The 18,094-nt window shown below is 39.1% G+C and overlaps 1 protein-coding gene across 1 annotated transcript in view; it reads right to left on the bottom strand.

Moving 5' to 3' along the window:
* Positions 1-1,845: 1,845 nt before the first annotated feature.
* Positions 1,846-18,094, bottom strand: part of LOC126419448 (heparan-alpha-glucosaminide N-acetyltransferase) — a 314,616-nt gene continuing 298,367 nt past the window's right edge. The window contains exons 13-14 of the mRNA XM_050086639.1: positions 3,174-3,286; positions 1,846-2,245 (exon numbers count right to left, since the gene is read on the bottom strand). Of these exons, the coding sequence (XP_049942596.1) occupies positions 2,067-2,245; positions 3,174-3,286 (292 nt within the window). The 3' untranslated portion in view covers positions 1,846-2,066. The remainder of the gene's footprint in view (positions 2,246-3,173; positions 3,287-18,094) is intronic.

The raw sequence follows: 18,094 nt of genomic DNA, 5'->3' as shown, positions 1-18,094 counted from the left end.
AAACATTTTTGGATGAGATTAAAAGCAAGGGTGATAACATTAAGAGCGCAATGGAAAATTCCACTGTTAAATGCAGAGGAGGCAGTGGATAGGTGGAAAGAGTACATCGTAGGTCTCTCTGAGGCGTAGGATTTGTATAATGATGTGATAGGAGAAGAAACTGGAGTTGACAGGGAAGGGATAGGGGATCCAGTATTAGAATCAGAATTTAAAAGAGCTTAAGGCAGAAAGGATGGATACCAGTAACATTCCATCAGAATTTTTAAAATCATTAGGAAAAATGGAAACAAAACAACTATTCACATTGGTGTGCAGAGTGTATGAGACTGGTGATCTATCATCGGACTTTTGGAAAACCATCATCCGCACAATTCTGAAGATAACAAGAGCTGACAAGTGTGAGAATTATCACACAATCAGGCAAACTGTTCGTGCATCCAATCTGCTAACAAGAGTAACATACAGAGAATCGAAAAGAAAACTGAAGATCTGTTAGATGATGATCTGTTTGGCTTTAGGAAAGGTAGAGGCATCAGGGAGACCGTTCTGACATTGCAGTTAATATTGGAAGCACGACTGAAGAGAAACCAAGACTCTTTCATAAGATCTGTCGACCTGTAAAAAGTATTCAACAATGTAAAAGGGTGAAAGATGTTAAAAATTCTGAGAAAAATATGAGTAAGCTATGTGGAAACATTGGTAATATACAATATGCACAACTGCACTGGAAGACCAAGAATGAAATGCATGGATTAAAAAGGATGTAAGACAGGGATGTAGTCTTTCACTCCTATTGTTCAAACTGTACATCAAAGAAGTAATGGCAGATATAAAAGAAAGGTTCAAGAGTGGGGTTAAAATTCAGGACAAAGAGGTATCAATGATAAGATTCACTGATGACATTGCTATCCTCTGTGAAAATGGAAAACAGTTACAGGACATGTTGAAATGAATGAACAGTCTAATGAGTATAGAATATGTACTGAGAGTAACTCAAAGAAAGACAAAAGTAATGAGATGTAGCAGAAATGAGAACAGTGAAAAACTTAATATAAGAACTTGGCATCATAAAGTAGATGAAGTTAAGGAATTCTGCTACCTTAACAGCAAAATAACCTATGCTGGATGGAACAAGGAGGATATGACAAGCAGACCTGAAATGGCAAAAAGGGCATTCCTGCCCAAGAGAAGTCTACTAGCATGAAACATAGTTCTTAAACTGAGGAGGAAATTTCTGAGAATGTACATTTGGAGCACAGCATTGTATGGAAGTGAGTCATGGAATGTGGCAAAAGTGGAACAGAAAAGAATAGAAGCATTTGAAATGTAATACTACAGAAGAATGTTGAAAATTAGGTGGACTGACAAGGTATGGAATGAGGAGGTTCTCTGCAGAATCAGCAAGGAAAGGAATATGTGGAAAACATTGACAAGAAGAAGAGACAGTATGACAGGATATCTGTTAAGACATTAAGGAATAGCTTCTTTGGTACTAGAGGGAGCTGTAGAGGATAAGATATATAGAAGAAGACAGAGACTGGAATGCATCCAGCTAAAATTGAGGATGTTGGTTGCAATTGCTACTGCGAGACGAAATTGTTGGCACAGAAAAGAATTCATGTTGGGCCCATCAAACCAGTTAGATGAGTGATGACTTGAAAAAAAGCTTCAGATTGAAAAAGTCTCTATTTCTGAGTAAAAAATGCAGGGCTCATGTGTAGATGTTATGGATATAATATTATACTTTCATTCTTTGTCCACATTCATGCAGTTTTTTGTCTGTATTCTACACCATAAAAGGAGCTAGCAAAAATGGTTAAATTTAAGAAATACTATAAACAAAAATAGAAAAATAATCATTCTTTAATATGATTACAGGTACAATCTGATCTGTGATATGTAGTATGGCATTATGATATTCATGTCCATTCACTGTAGTTGTCAGTAGATAAATTGAATTCAAATATTTATGATTAAAAGTAAAAACTGTTCACTTAAAAATGAATATTTACAAATTTTATACATTACAAAAAAAAACAGTCATATTTTCATTTTTGTACATTGAATTATAAAGCCAAAAAGAACTTTATATGATAGAGCCACACAGCTATTATCACCCAAAGGGCTGTTCCCCATATTGATTCTATGAGCAACATGAAATGTGTGTTCATCCTGCCTATGGCCCAGTGCCATGGGAACATATGACCTATTTCATGTCCTACATACATTATGGTGGCATTCATTCCTGTAACAAACAAAGAACAATTAGACTACCACAGTGGAATAGCAAGAAAAAGACTATTTGATCTACCAATAAACCTCTCAAATGGTAGTTTTCTTATAAATATTGGGTCCTTGTCACTTTGGAGACTTTGTCCACTTAGAAGAATGTTGGGCCTAGGAAAACAGCCATTTACACCATTCTTTTTAAAGTGTTACTAGCATGTATGTAACTGATGTATTTTCAAGGGTAATACACATTATAAAAGGGCCAAGCTTCAAGATTTGTTTTTAATATTTACTTCAGGTCTTTGAAAAATTACAAAATTTTAAAATAATTGCGACAGAAAGTATAATTCTCCAAACCTTGAAGTGAGTTATTGAGCAGTTTCTTCCCCTTGAGCTTCCAAAATGTCTTGCTCTCTCAACAAATGTGACATATTTGTAGTAGAATTACAGCAAACTGCAAAACCTTCTGGGTACATGAATGAAATTACATCAGTGCAAACATGTTGGCTCAGCCCTTCATGACAGCAGCTGTTAAGCTCGCTAATGTTTCCTTCGAAATAAATCTAGATATTGACAACAGAAGGGGAAGAACACAAAATGACCACATAGTGTTCTCATACAAAATCAGTACAGTTTTTGAGCAATAGGTGGCTCATGTGTCAAGAGAACTGCACACCGACTTAGGTTTAGTCTTTTTAACACAAAACTGTGGCCCGAGTTATGCTAGGTGTGGTCTCCAAAGTGTTAATCAAATAGTGTATCTGCACTATTTCTTTCTATAAGTTACAGATAAAATAATTATACTTTTAGGGAATCAATTGTCTATTTTAATTTTCTTTCCCATTTTTTAAAACTGCCCGAGTGAGTTGCAAGTGCCACTTCAAAGAAATTCACAAGAAAACAGGCTGCTTGTACTCTTCTTGCAAACAAGTGTAGAAACTTACCAGGATAGAAAAATGGGGCTCCACTCCACCAATGTTTGACATCAATCAGGAAGTAGCAAAAACTCAGCAGGTAGAATGCAAAGCATGATGTCACCAGCACAAAGGACAGTGACCTACAATCAGTAATGTGCAAGTGTTAGACATATGTTAGAAGAACCATGAACCTGAGTCATATTCACATAAACACACACACACACACACACACACACACACACACACACACACACACACACACACACACACACACACACACAAACACTATCTACTTTCATCCACAGCCATACTCTGCAAACTACTGTGAAGTGCATGACAGAAGTATGTCCCATTGTACCAGTTATTAGGGTTTTTCCCTGTTCCATTAACGTATGGAGTGCAGGAAGAATGACCATTTAAATACCTCCTTGTGTGCTGTAATTAGTGTGATTTTGTCCTCACAATCCCTATGGGAGCGATATGTAGGGGTTGTAGTATATCCCTAGAGTCATCATTCAAACTTTGTGGGTATGCTTTCTCAGGACAATTTATGTCCACCTTGAAGAGTCTACCAGTTAAGTTCCTTCAACATCTCTGTGGCACTCTCCTGCAGGTCAAACAAACCTGTGACCATTCGTGCTGCCCTTCTCTGTATATGTTCAGTGTCCCCTTTTAGTTCTATCTGGTACGGGTACTATGGGTAGCACATACATGAGCAATATTCTATGCAGAGGCACATGAGTGATATGTAAGCAATCCCCTCTGTAGGCTGGTTGCATTTTTCTAGTATTCTACAAATAGACTGAAGTCTACTACCTGTTTTACCCAGAACTGAGCCTATGTGATTGCTCTGTTTCATGTCCTTACAATGTGTTAAACCAGGTATTAGCATGATTTTGCTGATTCCAATTGTAATTCACTCATGTTATAATCGTAGGACACTACATCTTTTTTTCCTATTGTGAAGTGCAAAAATTTTACACTTCTGAGCATTTAAAGCAAGTTCCCAATCTTTGTACAAGCTACACTTCATTATAGATAACAGTATCATCTGTGAAACATCTGAGGTTACTACTAATACTATCCACAAGGTCATTAATGTACAACATGAATAGTGGCATACACCCAAAGTTACCTCTACATCAGCCACTGACTCTCCATCCAACATAACTTGCTCCATCCTCTCTATCAAGAAATCCTCAATCTGGTCACAAATTTATTTTGATATGCCATACAGTTGTACTTTTGATAATAAGCATAGGCATAGTATTGCATTAAATGCTTTTTGGAAATCAAGAAATACTGCACCTACCTGACTCCCATTAGCCATGGTTTTTAGTATGTCATGTGAGAAAACTGTGAGCTGGGTTTCACATGATTGACACTTTCAAAATCCATGTTAGTTGGCATGGAGGAGGTCATTCTGTTTGAAATAAGATTCCATAACAAGTAGATGAGAAGGATATTCCATGGTAGTTCTGTGACTCATTTCTGTTACTATTCTTATATACGGGTGAGAAATGTTCTTTCTTATAACTACTGGGCACAGTTTTTTGTTTGAGAAATCTATGATGGATTATAGTTAACATAGGAGCTAAACTAGCTGCAAATTGGATATAGAATCAGATAGGGATTCCATCAGGCCATGGGGCTTTGTTCATTTATAACAATTTCAGCTGTTTCTCAACACCACTGACAATAATATTTATTTCACTCTTCTTTTCAGTGGTACAAGAATTATATTAGGGTAATATTCCTGGATTTTTCTTTGTAAACAATCAATAAAACCAGAATTAACAATTTCTGATTTTATTTTGCCATCCACAATTTCAGTTCTATCTCATCCACGAATGTCTGGACACTTAACTTTGGTTCCACTAGTAGCCTTTACATACAACCAGAATTTCTTTTTGTTTTGTGAAGCTATGATAGTCACTGATGGCTTCATGGATTACTCCTTTGACTTTCATTCAGTATATCTCTGTCTATAGCCTTGTGCTTTGTTTTACACCTCTTATTCAGTAGATTCTGCTTCTTTAGAAGTTTCTTCACAGTGACTGTGTACCATGGAGTAGCCCTCCCATCATGAACTGTTCTACTGGGTACATATCTGTCCAATGCATGGTCAACTATTCTTTTAAATGTGACCCATAGTTCCTCTGCATGGTCTTTCTGAGCTAAAAGTTTGAAGTTCCTCACTGAGACATGACACTACTGCTTCTCAACATAGTTTATCGAACATATGGATCTTTCTACCCTCTGTACTTTGGCATTCATTATTGTTACAATGGCCTCACGGTTACTGATACCAGTGTAAATGTGGAAACTCGTGTTATAATACATACTGGCAATGTTAACTAGTTCTTCCAAAGTTCCAGAATATGGATGAAAGTAACGCTGTGGGGTGGAGACATGAGTCATGCTTGGCTCTTGTCCACAAAAGACAAAGGTCCCAAGTTTGAGTCATGGTCCAGCACACAGTTTTACACACAAGGCTTTTGATTGTGTAAATCATGAAATTCTGCTAGACAAGCTCAAGTATTGTGGAATGAGTGGGACAGTGCACAAATGGTTTAATTCGTACCTAACTGGAAGAGTGCAGAAAGTTGAAATAAGTAGTTCTCATAATATGCAAAGATCAGCACATTCCTCAAACTGGGGAACTATCAAGAATGGGGTTCCACAAGGGTCAGTCTTGGGTCCTTTGTTGTTGATAAGACACAGTACATACAGTTCCATACAGGGAATGGTATGACGCCATTAATAAATATAGACCTTAATCAGAAGCGTATAGCTAAGGTAGAATATTCCAAATTTTTAGGTGTGTCCATTGATGAGAGATTAAATTGGAAGAAACACATTGATGATCTGCTGAAACGTTTGAGTTCAGCTACTTGTGCAATAAGGGTCATTGCAAATTTTGGTGATAAACATCTTAGTAAATTAGCTTACTACGCCTATTTTCACTCATTGCTTTCATATGGCATCATATTTTGGGGGAATTCATCACTGAGGAATAAAGTATTTATTGCACAAAAGCGTGTAATCAGAATAATAGCTGGAGTCCACCCAAGATCATCCTGCAGACATTTATTTAAGGATCTAGGGATATTCACAGTAGCTTCTCAGTATATATACTCTCTTATGAAATTTGTTATTAACAACCAAACCCAATTCAAAAGTAATAGCAGTGTGCATAACTACAATACTAGGAGAAGGGATGATCTTCACTATTCAAGATTAAATCTAACTTTGGCACAGAAAGGGGTGAATTATACTGGCACTAAAGTCTTTGGTCACTTACCAAATAGTATCAAAAGTCTGACAGATAACCAACAAGTATTTAAGATGAAATTAAAAGAATTTCTGAATGACAACTCCTTCTACTCTATAGAGGAATTTTTAGATATAAATTTAAAAAAAAATATATTAAAAAAATAAAAAATAAAAATAAAAAACACAAAAAATGAAAAAGTTGTTATATTAACTTAAGTATGTTGTTAAATTAACTTAATTATGTCATGTATTGGAAAATTTGACTCGTTCCACATCATTACGAAATATCGTATTCATGATCCATGGAACTAGTATTAATCTAATCTAATCTAATCTGACAGGAAGTTTCTGGTTCCAGAATTCCAAACAGATGAATAATACCTATGAATTGGAAAAGGTTGAGAGGATTACCTTTTCTTAATATTCTTCCAATAAATCTCAGCTGGAATGTGCTTTTCCCACAACACCCTGCAGACCATATAGTTGCAACACCACAAAGATGGCATGCAAGAGGCATCAAAGTGGCCCAAAATATACTACATACTCCCATATGTAAATGATTAGCATTTCAGCACAACCACACAAAGTAGGTAAGGAATGCCATCCACAAATTTTATATAAGGAAAGATTACACAGTTGGTTTCTCATTCAGAAATTGCATTTGAATGTTGATTGTTTGCAACAAGCTCATGATATGCCTCGTGTAAGAAGTACTGGAATTCGATAGTGGCCGTGATGTAGCCTATCAAGACTGCAGTTTATGGTTCATGATATTGCTGCTCATGTTGCTTGGGACCCCATGATTGTTATGTGAATATGGTATTGGTTTAGGAGGGTCATACTCAACCTCTTGCATGATCATACAGCCAAGTCACAAACTTGAAGTGAGGATATGGTCTTTTCTGCATCAACACAAGTATCCACATAGGCAGTGTGACACTATATGGAGCATCATGGACTGTCACGAGGGTGACCATTGTTGCAGCTTCCCATGTCATGGCAACAGAGAGTGGTGTGCCAACACTGGTGTGAACACAGTGGATGCAGCAGTGGCCTGTATATCATCTCTTCAGACAAGTCTAGATTCTATGTACAACATCACAATGGATGTAGCCATGTGTGGTGTCTCCAAGGAGAATGAATGCAGCCATATTGAATTTGACATCATCATACATATCTAGCACCTGGTATGATGGTATGGGGTGCCACTGGGTACACACACAACACCCTGTAATTTCAGCTGCACCCATTACACTTTAGACAAGCTAAGGACTAAGGCTCTGCCCTATCTTTTAAATTTCCGTAACTTTATCTTTCAACATGGTGCAAGACCACAAGTTGTCCATGCTTTCCTGGCCTATCTTTATACAGAGGTGTTCCACTGTTGCCCTAGCAACATTTACCTCAAATGTCACACCCACAGAAAACATCTGGTCATGGGTTTCCTGGAGACTGCCACACCACCACTCACTAGCCACTATGATTGACAAACTCTCACAGAGCTGAAGCAGAGCTGAGATAGCCGTACCTGTAACCAAGCGCAGTCCAACTCAATGCCTAACCTGTTTAGAGATGTTGTGGTTGGCAAAAATGCCACTGTGTTCAAATTTTCCAGTTTGTGTTGCCGTAATGGTCTGCTCACAGTCTTGGGTGTGATATGTCTGAGAGAACTGATAGCTTGTGGTTTATTATGGAGTAAAAATGACTTAACTGATTAATTTTTGAACTAAATATTCACAACTAACAATTTCAATTCATATTAACAAAAAATGGTGTCAAAAAATTGAATATAAAAAGTTAAACAAGGGAAAATCCAGGATGGAATGTAACAATATTATGAAAAAGACAGTTGCTACTCACCATATAGCAGAGATGCTGAGTCACATACAGACACAATAACAAGGCTGTCAGAACACTCACTCATGCAAATGTAACTCACACACACATGACCACAGTCTCTGCTGCCAGAGACTATGATAATATGTGTGTGAGTTATATTTGCGTGAGAGAGAGAGAGAGAGTGTGTGTGTGTGGGGTGGAGGGGGGGTGGCATGCATGTGCTTCTGTACCCCATCAGTCCAAACAGTTTCGAGGCTTCATTAATAAAACATAGAGCAAAGTTAAGATGGTGGTCTGAATGCTTCAGGTGTTCTGCATAGTACTCCCCTCTTGAATAAAATGCACAGAACATAGTACAACCAAGTAAAACTATCAGAAAAGTCCTTCTTTGGTGTGTGCACATTCTTTGGTCTTGGTGAACCATCAGCAACCCATTCAGCACTTTGCCATTTTGTGGTAGGTGTCTTGTCACTCATCATGATATTTTCCAGAAAAGCAATCGAGTCATGACTGGCATCCACACATTATCATGTTTGTTCAGGAGTCAAGGTGTGCAGGACAAACTTTGCACACACTTTTCTCTTCTGGAGAGTGTCTTGAACACATGATTTAGAGGTGCTTATTCATTCTTCCAATGTGAATTGCAACACAACATTGACACACTACTATCACAGGCCCACTACTTAACACTGACTGGTCAAATGCATGTCTGTTGTTTACAATTGTTAGTTCAAACTGCCACCACAGCTACATTGCATGTAAGCCAGAAATAAAGAGTCTCAGAGTTTTCTGGATGTATGTTGTAGGTTTACTGTAGCTCACCAAAGAATGTGTGCAAAAGCTCATAAAGTTTCCAATCTTTTTTGTGTACTTGTCAGTGAGAAGCATAGCAAGTTGGGACATCACCATCTGCTATTATTCTACACTTTGTGGCATTGATAGGTCACATCAATGACATAAAGTATGATCTCTAAACTCTAACTGCTCTGACAAGTCACCATGTTAATGTCCGAGTCAGCCTTTGTACCTTGTACAGTGTATATGTGTATCTTTCTTTGTGCTGAAATATATGTATGTATAGACATTTATGGGAACAGTTTGTTGCATATACAGTTATCCGTATTCCCGTTTCCCATATTGGTGACCCCAAAGTTTCTACATCTTCCACGACTTCTGTGCAGGCTGTGTGTAATCAACAGGTTTTACGTTCAATGCCGATGCCGCTTCACCCAATGTTTTATACGAGGATTTGGGGGCTCAGCTACTACTACCAGGCAACTCCAATCCCCTGCCAATGGTTGTTTTGCCGCTAACGGACAGTGATTCACATCTCCAATGAAGTTAACCTCAAACTTTGCAGCTCTGCAACGGCCAAGTGTTACGCCGTTACCTCAAACAATGGACTCAGGTTTTGTGTCGCCGGACTGTGCACACCAACATATGAAAGGTGAAGTGGACAATTTCCAGAATCGTGTAACGATCGACCGCTCGTGTAGTTTTCAAAGGGACCCAAATTCACACATGTGCTTTGATCCTCTACGCACCGCAACGTCAGTGTGCAACACCGTGTGCAATGCTGCCATTCGTGCAAAACACACCTGCAGTCAACTGCTATCAAGCTATGCCAGTTTTGCCTTCCTCACAGTTTAATACCGGACATTTTTATACATCAAGTTCACCAGGCTCAACTACCAGATCTGTCGCCCAGTTTCTCAACCACGTGGGTTCGAGCACACCTGACGGCGCTTCACCATCCTGGAATGTTGTACCATGACAATGTGACTGCCAGCAGGTTTCACCAGTGATTTATGGTCCTACCACACGGGGCGCATTTCCAATGTGCACAGAAAACTCTCGCTGTTGCCACACTAAGTACCACACCAACCCCTGCTAGTCATTCTGTTTCCATCGCGACATGTGATTTGGCTCGCGAGTGCTCCACCCTCACGGACAAAATTGTGACCTGCGTCACTAATCTACTGTCAAGTACGATGCAGCAGCACAACTCCGTCAGCAAAACGATGAGTTGAAACAACGCATTGCTCACACTTTCGACGAGCTCACCATGGCTCGTACCTCGCTGCTGCAACTGCAATCCACAGTTCCTTCACCTGATCGACCTTCATCAGCAGACTGTGTGTTTGTGTTATATATCTGCATATTTGATGTTAACAACCTGTGTAAACCAAATCTATCATGGTGATGTTATTCTGTCAGACTTCGTATATAAAACTGCACTGTTATTATCTTGCCACCGTCACACTGTGTGATGGGGTTGTGAAAGCAACTAGCTGTAAATAATCTGTTATGTAAAGGCTGAAACCAGTCACCATACAGCCAGTAGTGACAATAAATGTGGGCAAACTCAAATTAATTAAAAGCTGTGTGATGTACATTATTGGACTATTTCTCATAACACTGGTTTACAGTTATTCAGCTAACATTCTTCAATGAGACACCGACAGCAGAATAAAAGCTCACAGATAGATCACATCACAAACAACCCAAGAGTTTTACTATTCAGTGAGCTGTCTCCTACCTTCCTAAACCATTTACAAAATAAATAGGTTGTTCTAAGTGTCACTGGACTCTAATTATGCATCCTGACCACACCAACACAATAACAGTTAAAAACATTTGTTGTTCAATTTTTATACTGTATGTTACTTGAGATTCCAAGATTAATCAGTTTACAGAAAAGATGAGTGTGGTAGCTAATTATCTGCATATATCACGGATCATAATTGCACCCTCACCATTTTTTTAGAAGAATGGCAACATACTACTCATTTACATGATTGTTTAAGGTTTTTCTCCATCATGCAGTGATTTATAATTAAATTAATGGCCATTCTCTCTCTCTCTCTCTCTCTCTCTCTCTCTCTCTCTCTCTCTCTCTCTCTCTCTCTCTCGTCCTCCCCCACCCACCACCCCTCTCTCTCATACATACAATTTTTATTATCACCCTGTAACACATAACAAATGGCCCATAACCATCGGATAGTGCTGAACTCTACTATGAATGCCACTGCTGGTTTACTGGCTTATGAGTGATGGAGACTGTTCTCCAGCTTGGAGACAATTGACCTTGCTTCCCTTATCCAACTAAATGGGAGGTAGCCTGGGATAACCATGTTATTTTAAAAGAAAATTATTTCCACAGGGTGGTTGATGTTCCCTTACACGCCTTTGGAAAGACCTTCTGAAAGTGTTGACAAGAAGCAGCACCTTGCAGAAAGCTCTATGAGTATTAACAGAAAATAGCCAATTGAAAACCTACATTCTGCTCTAGAGGCTTACTGATCCAAAGGTCTGAATATTAAAATAATTTTGGAGCAGTTTTGGAGCTTGGGGCCCAACTGGCAAACCTCAAAAGGGTAGGATGGAAATCACAACCCCGATGTTTTAAACATATTGTACATATAGGGTGTCCAGGAAGTAGGGATGAATATTAAAATGCTATATAACATACAAAATTTATTGAAAATGTAATGTTTTTTTCCACAAACACATTAAATAACTTCTCCCATTTTTGTATGAAAAATTATATCCTCCATATGACCACCCAAGGCTGCACAGTAACAAGCAATGGGTTAGTTGAAGTTCTCGGTGATGTGTTCACAGACATCTGCTGGGAAGCTGTTAACAACCCTTTTAATTTCATCCTTCAATTGGTGCATTGTTTGTGGTTTGCTCACCTACACTTTTGATTTCACAAATCCACACAAAAAGAAATCACAAGGTATAAGATAGCACGATCTGGCAGGCCATTCCTGGTTGCCATGCAAAAAGATAATATTTTGAGGAAACTTCTCATTCAGCACAGCAATTGTTTCATGGGATGTGTGACATGTCGCACCATCTTGCTGAAATGAAAAATCATCATTTTCAACAATAAGAGGGAAAAACCAATCAGAAAGCATGTTTTGGTAATGGTCAGCATTCACAGTGACAGCAGGCCCCTCATCATTTTCAAAAACATACGGGCCGATCACTCCTGCTGCCCAGAACCAACACCACACAGTCCTGCATTCTGGATGCATCTCACCTTCCACAGTCACTCGTGGATTTTAGTTACCCCAAATTCTGCAGTTCTGCGTATTGATGAAGCCACTGAGATGGAAGTGCACCTCATCTGAGAAAATTATTCTTTTTGTGAAGTTCTCATTCCCTGCTTGTCAAGCCAAAATCCATTGCATAAATCAATGTCTCTTTCCATGATCTGCAAACTTCAACTCTTGGGTAAGTTGAATCTCGTATGCATGCATTTTGAGATCTTCTGAAAGTGTTTCACAGTGAACTTGGTCATAAATTCAATTGTTGAGCTTGTCAGTGAACCAATTTTCTGGGGCTTATAGTCACACTGCCATGCACAACAGTAATATTTTCTTATTTTTGAACAGAGCATGGTTGTCCAGTTTTTTAACATTTGAGACAGGACCTGTGGTTTCAAACTTCCGGATCAACTTCCAAACTGATGATTCGGTTAGAGCAGTACTGTGTCTGACAAGGGAATGGTCCAACAAGACGTGTCGAAACCTACCCTGAAATTTTTTACACAGAAAGAAGACAACGAAATAAATGCACTGTCAAAATTTTAGCTGCTAAGAGTCATTGCAAGTATGAAACAAAAATAGCTGAAAACTGCCAAATTCATAACACATCAGGAGGCAGTAGAAATGTACACCCCTGCTGGCACTGTAGCAACTGCACATGCACAGCTAAGAACACACACACACACACACACACACACACACACACACACACACACACACACACAAGGTCAGCAGTATGTTTGTAAACAGGAAACACGACACAACCCGATTGTAATTTGTAAAGGATGTTTCAGGTAGCTGTTCGTTGATAGTTTCAATTCAGGGGCATGATGCTGGATCTGTTACCAAGAGAAGATATTCTATTTGCAAAATACTGTTGAGAAAATTGAGAGAAACTGCATTTGTCACCGTCCTCATAACGGATCTAATGCCCTCAACTTACATTTTGTGTAAGGACCATGATACAAGTTAAGAGAAATTAGGGATCATACAGAGGCATGTAGGCAGTTGTTTTTCCCTCACTCCATTTGCAAGTGGAACATAAAAGAGAATGACTAGTGTTGGTACAAGGTATCCTCCATCATCTACCATATGATGGGTTGAGGAGTATGTATGTATGTAGATGTACACCAGTTTTGTTGGCAGCAAGCAATAATTACTCAAGAATGTTAATTACAAAACTAAATTATCATCTCTGGGTGCAAGCATTCTGAAACCCATGGAAGTACAATTTTGCTGACTTAGTTCACTATCTGATTTTTCAGTGCTTTCAGCTACAGTTTTGCTAACTCAATTCACCATCTGATCTTTCAGTGCTTTCGGCTGCAGATTTTGTGGTAATTGCTTAACTATATCTGACTGTTAATTTTGTTAGTGATGACATCATGCTTTCTACAAAAATGCCATTCTATTTCCGTAACTGCATTTACACATCGCGTACTTCTGATGTTAGTGAAATCCAGAGTTCATGCTTCTGACTTGTTTGTCTTCTGCATGATCAGTAACTGTTTATAAATGACTGTCTAGGTATTGTATTTAAAATACAAATTGTGTCAAATAGGCATAATAAATATCTTAGCTATGGGGAATAGCATACAGGTAGAGATATAAATCCAAGCAATAGTTCTTTACTTGAAGTCAAAAGTTCTATGAAGCATTTTGAGCTCTAAAACCAAAAATCCTGTTGGTCTGTCACATATGGATACCCTAGTGAGAGGGTTCCAAGAAAGTATTAATAAGTTTTGTGCAACTGCCCCCCTGCATGGTGGCCCCAGTAGGATGCCAAATCATAGTCTGCCTTGGCAAGGTGGTGATGAATTATATGTTGCTGTTGTGGTCTTCAATCCTGAGACTGGTATGATGCAGCTCTCCATGCTACTCTATCCTGTGCAAGCTTCTTCATCTCCCAGTACTCACTGCAACCTACATCCTTCTGAATCTGCTTAGTGTATTCATCTCTTGGTCCCCCTCTATGATTTTTACCCTCCACACTGCCCTCCAATGCTAAATTGGTGATCCCTTGATGCCTCAGAACATGTCCTACCAATCTATCCCTTCTTCTAGTCAAGTTGTGCCACAAACTCCTCTTCTCCCCAATTCTATTCAATACCTCCTCATTAGTTATGTGATCTACCCATCTAACCTTCAGCATTCTTCTGTAGCACCACATTTCAAAAGCTTCTATTCTCTTCTTGTCCAAACTATTTATCGTCCATGTTTCACTTCCATACATGGCTACACTCCATACAAATACTTTCAGAAATGACTTCCTGACATTTAAATCTATGCTCGATGCTAACAAATTTCTCTTCTTCAGAAATGCTTTCCTTGCCATTGCCAGTCTACATTTTATATCCTCTCTACTTCGACCATCAGTTATTTTGCTCCCGAATAGCACAACTCCTTTACTACTTTAAGTGTCTCATTTCCTAATCTAATTCCCTCAGCATCACCCGACTTAATTCGACTACATTCCATTATCCTCGTTTTGCTTTTGTTGATGTTCATCTTATATCCTTCTTTCAAGACACTGTCCATTGCATTCAACTGCTCTACCAAGTCCTTTGCTGTCTCTGACAGAATTACAATGTCATCGGCGAACCTCAAAGTTTTTACTTCTTCTCCATGGATTTTAATACCTACTCCGAATTTTTCTTTTGTTTCCTTTACCGCTTTCTCAATATACAGATTGAATAACATCGGGGAGAGGCTACAACCCTGTCTCACTCCCTTCCCAACCACTGCTTCCCTTTGATGCCCCTCGACTCTTATAATTGCCACCTGGTTTCTGTACAAATTGTAAATAGCCTTTCACTCCCTGTATTTTACCCCTGCCAGCTTTAGAATTTGAAAGTATTCCAATCAACATTGTCAAAAGCTTTCTCTAAGTCTACAAATGCTAGAAATGTAGACTTATTCTTTCTTCTAAGATAAGTCGTAGGGTCAGTATTGCCTCACATGTTCCAACATTTCTACAGAATCCAAACTGATCTTCCCCGAGGTCAGCTTTTACCACTTTTTCCATTCGTCTGTAAAGAATTTGCGTTAGTATTTTGCAGTTGTGACTTATTAAACTGATAGTTTGCTAATTTTCACAACTGTCAACACCTGCTTTCTTTGGGATTGGAATTATTATATTCTTCTTGAAGCCTGAGGGTATTTCGCCTGTCTCATACATCTTGGTCACCAGATGGTAGAGTTTTGTCAGGACTGGCTCCCCTTAGGCTGTCAGTAGTTCTAATGGAATGTTGTCTACTCCCGGGGCCTTGTTTCAACTCAGGTCTTTCAGTGCTCTGTCAAACTCTTCACACAGTACCGTATCTCCCATTTCATCTTCATCTACATCCTCTTCCATTTACATAATATTGTCCTCAAGTACATGGCTCTTGTATACACCCTCTGTATACTCCTTCCACCTTTTTGCTTTCCGTTCTTTGCTTAGAACTGGATTTCCATCTGAGCTCTTGATATTCATACAAGTGCCTCTCTTTTTTCCAAAGGTCTCTTTAATTTTCCTGTAGGCAGTATCTATCGTACCCCTAGTGAGATAAGCCTCTACATCCTTACATTTGTCCTCTAGCCATCCCTGCATAGCCATTTTGCACTTCCTGTCAGTCTCATTTTTGAGATGTTTGTATTCCTCTTTGCCTGCTTCATTTACTACATTTTTATATTTTCTCCTTTCATCAATTAAATTCATTATTTCTTCTGTCACCCAAGGATTTCTACTAGCCCTCATCTTTTTACCTACTCGATCCTCTACTGCCTTCACTACTTCATCCCTCAGAGCTACCCATTATTCTTCTACTGTATTTCTTTCCCCCCATTCGTGACAATCGTTTTCTTATGCTCTCCCTGAAACTCTGTACAACCTATGGTTTAGTCAGTTTATCCAGGTCCCATCTCCTTAAATTCCCACCTTTTTGCAGTTTCTTCAGCTTCAATCTGCAGTTCATAACCAAGAGATTGTGGTCATAATCCATATCTGCCCCTGGAAATGTCTTGCAATTTAAAACCTTGTTCCTAAATCTCTGTCTCACCATTATATAACCTATCTGATTCCTTCTAGTATCTTCAGGATTCTTCCATGTGTACAACCTTCTTTTATGATTCTTGAATGTTAGCTATGATTAAGATACGCTCTGTGCAAAATTCTACCAGACTGCTTCCTCTTTCATTTCTTACCCGCAACCCATATTCACCGTTTCCTTCTCTCCCTTTTCCTACTCTCGAATTCCAGTCAGCCATGACTATTAAATTTTTGTCTCCCTTCACTACCTGAATAATTTCTTTTATCTCATCATACATTTCATCAATTTCTTCATCCTCTGCAGAGCTAGTTGGCATATAAACTTGTACTACTGTAGTAGGCATGGGCTTCGTGTCTATCTTGGCCACAATAATGCATTCACTATGCTGTTTGTAGTAGCTTACCCGCACTCCTATGTTTTTATTCATAATTAAACCTACTCCTGCATTACCCCCATTTGATTTTGTATTTATAACCATGTATTCACCTGACCAAAAGTCTTGTTCCTCCTGCCACCGAACTTCACTAATTCCCACTATATCTAAGTTCAACCTATCCAGTTCCCTTTTTAAATTTTCTAACCTACCTGCCTGATTAAGGGATCTGACATTCCATGCTCCGACCCATAGAATGCCAGTTTTCTTTCTCCTGATAACGACGTCCTCATGAGAAGTCCCTGTCTGGAGATCTGAATGGGGGACTATTTTACCTCCGGAATATTTTACCCAAGAGGACACCATCATCATTTAACCATACAGTAAAGCTGCATGCCCTTGGGAAAAATTATGGCTGTAGTTTCCCCTTGCTTTCAGCTGTTCACAGACCAGCACAGCAAAGCCGTTTTGATAAGTGTTACAAGGCCAGCTCAGTCAATCACCCAGACTGTTGCCCCCGCAACTACTGAAAAGGCTGCTGCCCCTATTCAGGAACCACATGTTTGTCTGGCCTCTCAGCAGATACCCTCCATTGTGGTTGCATCTACGGTACGGCCATCTGTATCACTGAGGCACGCAAGCCTCCCCACCAATGGAAAGGTCCATGGTTCATGGGGAGGGGGGGGTGAATTATATAGATGATTACTTTTTACTTTGATTGTGAGTGTAACACAGGAACCATGCAACACAGCCTTCAAATATAGGATAAGCTTAAATAATCCACTGGGCTTCAAAGTACTGCATATAGACTGGTAAACAATGTACAAAGACAGGTGATAAATGAAAATATGGATACACTTACCAAGTTTAAAACACTTGCCTTGTGACTCGCATGCGCACTAAGTGGGAGGCGTGTGATGGGACTCTACAAGATGGTGTCAATGCAGGAGAAGAGTTTTCGTGTGTTATAATATGCGGAGTGAAGGTCAAGCATTCAGCTTCCATTCATATGCAAATGGAGAAAAGCTGCATCTGGTCGCCAGAGCACTGAGCATTGGTTCCACCAGTTTCATGATATTGGTTGTCTGTCCAAAGGTTAAAGAATGGGGCAACCACATGTCTCAGATGAAATCGTGGAACAGGTAAGACAGCATTGTGCACAAACCAAAAGAATCAATAATTCGTGCAAGCTGTGAACTGGGTGTTCCACAAAAAACAATGTGGAATGTTTTGCGACAGCATTTGCATTTCAAACCCTACCATTCACAACTGTTACTACACCTGACTCCAGACAATTATGCCACTGATTAGAGTTTTGTACCCAAAAGTAGCAAGCTATGGAAGACAATGATGACTTTGCAGGAACTTTGATAT

The sequence above is a fragment of the Schistocerca serialis genome, chromosome 1 (assembly GCF_023864345.2).
Source record: "Schistocerca serialis cubense isolate TAMUIC-IGC-003099 chromosome 1, iqSchSeri2.2, whole genome shotgun sequence".
Taxonomy (NCBI): domain Eukaryota; kingdom Metazoa; phylum Arthropoda; class Insecta; order Orthoptera; family Acrididae; genus Schistocerca; species Schistocerca serialis.
Note: the sequence above shows the minus strand (reverse complement) of the source record. Positions and strands in the feature narration are given on the sequence as shown.